At 35.0% G+C, this 6,882-nt stretch overlaps 2 protein-coding genes across 2 annotated transcripts; one reads left to right on the plus strand and one right to left on the minus strand.

The window, feature by feature from the left end:
• The first annotated feature begins 338 nt into the window (after positions 1-338).
• On the plus strand, positions 339-5,632 carry LOC102584314 (F-box/kelch-repeat protein At3g06240-like). The gene is made up of 2 exons (XM_006356916.2): positions 339-1,595; positions 5,164-5,632. The coding sequence occupies exon 1, from the start codon at positions 450-452 to the stop codon at positions 1,569-1,571; it is 1,122 nt and encodes a 373-aa protein (XP_006356978.1). The 5' UTR covers positions 339-449; the 3' UTR covers positions 1,572-1,595; positions 5,164-5,632.
• On the minus strand, positions 2,596-3,189 carry LOC107062522 (agamous-like MADS-box protein AGL62). The gene has a single exon (XM_015313222.1). It carries the CDS (start codon positions 3,187-3,189, stop codon positions 2,596-2,598), a length of 594 nt encoding a protein of 197 aa, XP_015168708.1.
• Positions 5,633-6,882: the final 1,250 nt, after the last annotated feature.

The following is a 6,882-nucleotide window of genomic DNA, read 5'->3' on the forward strand; positions in this document are numbered from 1 at the left end:
TTTATTATGTGTGTAGGGGAGTAATGAGAATGAAGTAAAGAGTTCAATTGTTCTACTTGATTAATCTTAATGAATGAAAAATTGATTAATGAAAAAGGCGACGTGTTAATAGTTGTGCTTTGTGAATTGCCTTGTTGTAGAACCTAATTTGTTGATTGAAAAAGGCAACGTGTTAATAGTTTTGACCCTGAAAAGTTTTTTCTTTTTAAAAATGAAAAATAATATTTGATTGTGTCCATGAAATAAAAATAAAAATTATTTTAAAATTTTGTTTCATTACCAAACAGAGTAAAAAAACTTTTCAGGGTCAAAAAAGTGAAAAATGTGCAAGCGCACGTAATTTCACTAGTGTGCAAAATTATTGGGGAAAACTGACCCTTTCACGTTCTCCATTTTCTTTGAAATCAGAGGTGGAGCAAATACCCTCCAAAATCCTCCAAAATCCAACAATGGCGATGAGCAAAGGTAAATACCTACCCGAAGAACTCATTAGTGAAATATTCTACCGCCTCCCTGTAAAATCCATTGGGCGGTGTAGGTGTCTATCAAAGCACTGGCGCAATTTTCTCTCACACCCACAATTCATCAAACTTCACTTCAACCTCCACGCCCATACACAAGAAGAGAAACTCATTATCGTCACTTGGCGTAGCGAACTTCATACTATCACGCTTATCCACGACATCCTCGAAGATGAATCCATCGATAGCATTTCAACAAAGGTTAATTTTCAGCAGCTCACACAAAACTGGATTTCTGTAGCTGGGTCTTGTAATGGGTTGGTCTTAGTGATTGATAGGGATAATGTTCAATTTTTGATCAACCCAACTACCTTAGAATACCATAAATTTCCTTTTTTTGATTGGGCTCTTCCTCCGAAAACTAGCTGTTACATGTATGGTTTAGGGTATGATATTGTTAGTGATGATTATAAGGTGGTTTCTCTTTCCTATCGTGATACGAATAATGAATTTATGTCTAATACTTATGTGGATTTGTACTCTGTGAGAAAGGGTCATTGGGAGACACTTGGGGTTTCTCCTTATGATCATTCACTTACTGACCGTGCTTCTGGGGTTTTGGTTAATGGGGCTTTGCATTGGTTGGCTTGTAGAACTGTTGAATATTCAACTGCAATTGCTGCTTTTGATTTAAGTGTTGATAAATTCTTGGAGGTACCAGGACCTATTGATCTTCAGGATAATTGCTTTATGTGTAATCTTGCAACTCTTAAAGGGTGTCTTTGTATATCTACCAGTTTACCCCGAGACATAAACACAGTTACAATTTGGATCATGAAAGAGTATGGGGTTAAGGAGTCTTGGACCAAATTTGAGATTATAGAACCGAGTTTGGATGATTCTCTTAGTACACTATTGTGTTCCATCACTGATGAGGATGATGTTTTATTGGAAGTCGAAGAAGAATGGGTTGTCTACAATCTGAAAGAGAATCGGCGTAAGGATCTGTTGATTGATGTAAATCCTGTTACGTATGAAGCTCGAACTTTTGTGGATAGCCTTGTCTCTCCTTACTTTGGCAACGAAACTGAGGGTTCATGTATTGTGTGATGCACAAGATGATGTTGTATACAGGTATTATAGGAACATGTTCCTCTGTATCATCCACCTTTATCGTCCATCTCCTTTAGATTATTCAAAAGCCTCTGTATTTTCTTTTATCTATGATATCTATGCTTGCAATTTCAACAGTAATTTCAACAGTACTGTATTGCTGGTTTTCTTTTTCTCAAGTTGCTATCATGTTAGAAAATATAGTCTATGAACCAGTAGTCTAAAGTGTAAACAACAGCATTTCATGGATTTACATCAGTTTATTGTAATGCCACATACTACCAGATTCGTGCTTGCACAGGAATTAATCTGCTTCCTCTTAGTTCAAGCTGTTCCTTGTTCATCTTGCACTGCCTGAAGTCTCCAGAAACAAGGCGTGCTTTTGCATTACACTTCATGTCTTGGTTCACTATCATTCTGACGTCATAGAGAATTGAAAATTCACAGTTTTTGAATTCCTTGAATTGAATGGGATTGATAGAAATCAGTATCTTACAACGAAAACAATGTTTGGATCTGGGTACTTTGTTGAGTGGATAGAGTATTTGGATGTGAGAATTTTTAATCTTAGTATTGCATACATGTAACATTTTAAAACTGCTGGGTAGATTCTCTAAAATACAGGGGACAAATTATGTAGTGTATCTCCTTTAGTGTATAATTATCAAGATCTATGACAACAAAAACTCTTTAGATCGATATTAGGTAGTAGTTATTACTTAGGAAGGTAACCATAAACAAGAAGTGGAAAACCTGTTGGTTAGCGGTTCTTATGGTTTTAAACATGACATGTGAAAATTATAAACCAAGTGTTGTAAAAAGACGTTCTTTTTTAAATGGACCAAAAAAAAGTAAGACAAAGTAATTCAAACGAATAAAGTACCAAAATAAAAGCTTATTCCATTTCATGATGAACATACTGAAAGATAAAATTAAGATAAAAACTTAATCATCGATATGACATACTTAACTCTATAAATACCAAATTAAGTTATTGAACTTTAAATAAAGCAAGAAAAATCTATTCACCGGATCCAGATGACCCTTCGCCGGAATCGGACGAAGTGCTTTCCCTAGCTCTTAAAGGAGCGAGCGCACTTCCGATGGTTTGATATGGAAATTCAATACCACACTCCATAAGTTGGCTTGCCAGTTTTTCAACTTTTTTATCCGCAGCCTCCAAGGACTCACACAAGATCTTAAGGTCAAAAAAGCTAAGTTTTTCATTTGAAGGTTCTGTCCTCAATGCTTGAAGTGCTTGTCCATGTTTTCTTTCTCTTTCGAGTGATCTCTCCAACTTGTTCAGCTTTTCATTGATCTCATCAATATTGGCATTTTGATGAGCTACAATAATGGGGTTAGGATCATCAGTGTCGGGTGGAGGATTCTCTCCGACAAATTTATCCACAATTGACTCGACGGAAGGGTGTCCACATGCGTATACTTTGTTGCTGGGAGAAAAAGCTACAATAGCAACATTAGCACCGCACAAAGTAGAGAGCTCACTTGCCTTTTTAAATAGGCCAGCACGTCTTTTTGAGAATGTTACTTGTAAGTTGGTTTGATTTTGTATCCTCGCAATTTCAATTTTTTTGCGGCCATTAGGTCTTCTCATGGCTAAACTTTTGATTTGAGAGTGTAAAAAAATGTGATGTTGAGTCTTTGTTTTAAAGATGTATTTATAGAGATAGAATTATTATATTATTTGATGAAAAATGAACTCAATAACAAAAAAGTAAAAATATTTATGATGATCCCTTATTTGGTAGGATTTGACCCAAATCATAATATTAATTAAATTCTTTTTTTGTTCATTGTATCTTTGTCAAAATCCGTAACTAATGTAATTGCAGATGACATATTTTTTAGTATAATTTATTTTACTGAATCATTGGAAAAAAATTATTGTGATATATGTTTTAGCAAAGTTAATATGTAAATTGATGATAGTTTCTGGGATAATTTTTTTTTTTTTTGATTGTATTTGTATATTTTCTAAATTTGCTCTTATTCAACTATGTATATTTCCTAATGTAGACATGCTTAATAAACAACCTTCCACTATTAGCTTTAACAATACGAAAATATTTATTTTCTTACTCATATTAATGTATAAAAAAGTTTAAACATCCCCCCAAGGCCTAGCTCGTGGCAAAAGGTGGAGGATTTGTGGCTTAGGTCGCAGGTTCAAACCCCACACCATGCAAAGCAAAGCCCGGTTTTTAAGTGGAGAAGGGTAGAGGGGCGGACCCATTATCCACCGAGCTTAGAAGGCTGTGATTGGTCCAAAGGGCGGCGGGTCACAATCAAATTTTCCGGTTATTAAAAAAAAAGTTTAAACACTTCAATTTAAAATTTCAAGTTATTTCCGTGTGTTTTAGAGCATTTGCAAACTCATAAAATATACTTTTGTAACTTATGACGAGTTAAAGAATATCGTAATAGAAAATTCAAATCCTAACACAATTAACATGTATAAACCTCTTTAGAATATTCTCAGCAAGAAGCAAAACATGAACAAGATTGATCTGGACACCCAGATCCTTAGGCTATCCACCTTTGATGTTCCTTGAGTAATCACTGTTTAGGGGAGATTCTGTTTTAGGATTAATTACCCCAGCCTTTTTTGAGAACAAGAAATCAATTAAAGCATGAGATTAATTAGATAATCAAGGACTCGATTCATAATCAGATAGTATTCAACTAAATAAAAAAACACAAGACATAAATCAAAAACCCAAATGTTGTTTATATCTAACACAGTATCCAAATCTGAAATTAGCAACTACACCTACAAATATTCAATACAAAGCACAAATATCCTCTCGTAGGAGCGGTCCTGTTATTGTTTCCTCAGTTTTGCTGAAGTGGTGTCCCTTCGCTGTTGCGAGATTGCAGTGGTGTTACTTCATCGCAGGCGCGACTCTAGTGGAACAGTGAACTCTTTGCTGTTGCGTTTCTTTCCCTGCAGGTGCGAGAGGCCTGACAGTGGTCTCAGCACAACAATTCCTCCTCTTGCTCCTTTTGAACTCCTTTCCTTACACAACATATTTTGCAGCTTCCCACCTAGAATAATCACAAATCACTATATAAGTAGCCTCATTTAATGGTTAGAAGACATATAAATAAGTGGTAAATTCACCTTATCACATATGTCGTTAATATCTCTTATTTTTGTGATCTTCTGATTCTTTTTTATTCAGTTTCCTTCGTATTGTAGCAATCTTTGTTCCTCCTTATGTATTTAAAGATGATCAATATAATACACAAATAACAACTTTTTGCAAAATCTTTTTTTATAAGATATCAAATTCATTTCTTTTTCATTTATTAGGTGGGATATTAGCCAAATTTATCAGCTCACTCATTACAAAGCACTTTTAGATCTCTACAACTATTATGAAACAGAGTTATCAAAGGCATATCTGATGTTTTTCACTATGCAAAAGAGAGAGTATGAATGGAGTGATTTCATACTCGTTCAATTGCATCAAATAAACTTAGATTTTTTTATTTTACCTAAGTTACTACCATGAAGCGATAAAAATGATTTCATACCTATACCAGTACATTTTGATTCCCGATCCAGGTTGAGAAGGGTAGAGGTCAGATCGCGACTGGAATTGAGTGTCATATGAGAGATTATGGCATTTGAACAGAAGAGGCAATGGAAATATTTCAAGAAATGGATGAGATAGCGTGGAAGGATGTAAATGAAGGAATTTTATGATCAACTCCAATGTCTACAGATATTCTCACTTGTATTCTTAATCTTGATCGCATTAATGATGTCACTTACAAACACAACCAAGATGGATACACTCATCCTGAAAAAGTACAATATATATTACAACTCATGAGCCGAAAGGAAGTACCTAACTTTGAAAACCTCAGGACTGACCGGAACTGTAACTAAAAGCATCAAAAACAGAGGTGAAACTGGCACTTGCTTAGTACTATATTAGGTTCTTTTCACTCGTCTTTGGAAGGAAGGCCCCTCATAAATGCCCTAGCAACTGGCATTAGTCCTATAATATCAATCTGTAGTTGATCTGTGGTGCTTGTCTTGAAGCAATCTGAAGGTAAAACTGGTAGCTAGATTCTCTTACCTTGTCTTCACATGCCACTTAAATGAGATCACTTGACTTCACATGCCATCCATCAAAGCCTACTCAAAATATCACTATCATCCTTCTTTTATCAGTTGTAACTTGTAACAGTAAAGAAAACTTAATGTTAGATGTATTTCATTAATGTGAAGTAAGACAAACATTATTGTTATATAGTAAACCTTGCATCTAGAAGGAATTCAGCAACTACCGCAGGTTCATATTGGCTTTTTCTTGCTTTGTTTCATATCAGCAAACAAGTTGATGCTGTAATCCCAAGCTCGTGCTTCCTAGTCCATTCTCTCCAACACCAATACCAATACCAACTGTTGCTCTTTATTTTTACATTTCAGAGCCTCCATTTTTTTCACATTCTAATTACTAGTATTTGATGTTTGCCCAAGAATAAATCTGCTTCTGTGAATATGTTCTGGTGCTTCTATTGAACGGAATGTTGTGTTTGTGCAGAGGCCTGAATCTTATGTATTTTAATGCCAAGGGTGTTACCCCTTCATTATGATGGTATAAAGTTGTTACGATTTCAAATCTGAAGAAATATCATCATATGATAGGAGAGTTTTCGAACAAGAAGACTTGCATTTGTGATTTGTATCTGGTGAAGTACAGAAAATCAGTACTGCTGCAATGTCCGGAGAGAAGTCTCCTTTTGAGCAGACCTCATACTTGATATTTAGTTTGTTGACTCTGTATATATCAGGCGAGTTTCTGAACATTAGATGAGTAGATGATCTCAGAGCAGCAGCATTGCCTTTTGTATTGCAGTACCAAAATTTCTAACATTCTATGTTTCAGCTTATCACTGTCTAATTCTCTTCTTTCTGTTGCTGGCTGGAAAATGTTACAGACCACTGCTGCCACTAGAGCAGGGCTTGATCAACTTAGGGTGTGTTTGGTATGAAGGAATTTTCCAATTTTCTCATGTTTGGTTGGGTTAAATGTTTTGAAAAATGTTTTTCAAATCAATTCATTTTCCTCAAATTTAAGGAAAATGACTTCCTTCAAAACTTATGGAAAACATTTTCCAAAACTCTTTTCAACTTCAAATTACAATTACTTTTTGTTGAAACAATCAATTTATTTTGTTCCTACTCTCAAATCTGCCACCAAACACTCCCCCCAAAAAAATAATTTTAAAGCTTGTTTTTAAATTCAATTTTTTTACCCCACCCTCACCCCTA

Source organism: Solanum tuberosum, unplaced genomic scaffold (genome assembly GCF_000226075.1).
Source record: "Solanum tuberosum cultivar DM 1-3 516 R44 unplaced genomic scaffold, SolTub_3.0 scf00239, whole genome shotgun sequence".
Lineage (NCBI taxonomy): Eukaryota > Viridiplantae > Streptophyta > Magnoliopsida > Solanales > Solanaceae > Solanum > Solanum tuberosum.

Bases quoted from the DNA above. Each gene is read 5' to 3' on its own strand.
- LOC102584314 (XM_006356916.2), top strand. From the start codon at position 450: ATGGCGATGAGCAAAGGTAAATACCTACCCGAAGAACTCATTAGTGAA.
- LOC107062522 (XM_015313222.1), bottom strand. From the start codon at position 3,189: ATGAGAAGACCTAATGGCCGCAAAAAAATTGAAATTGCGAGGATACAA.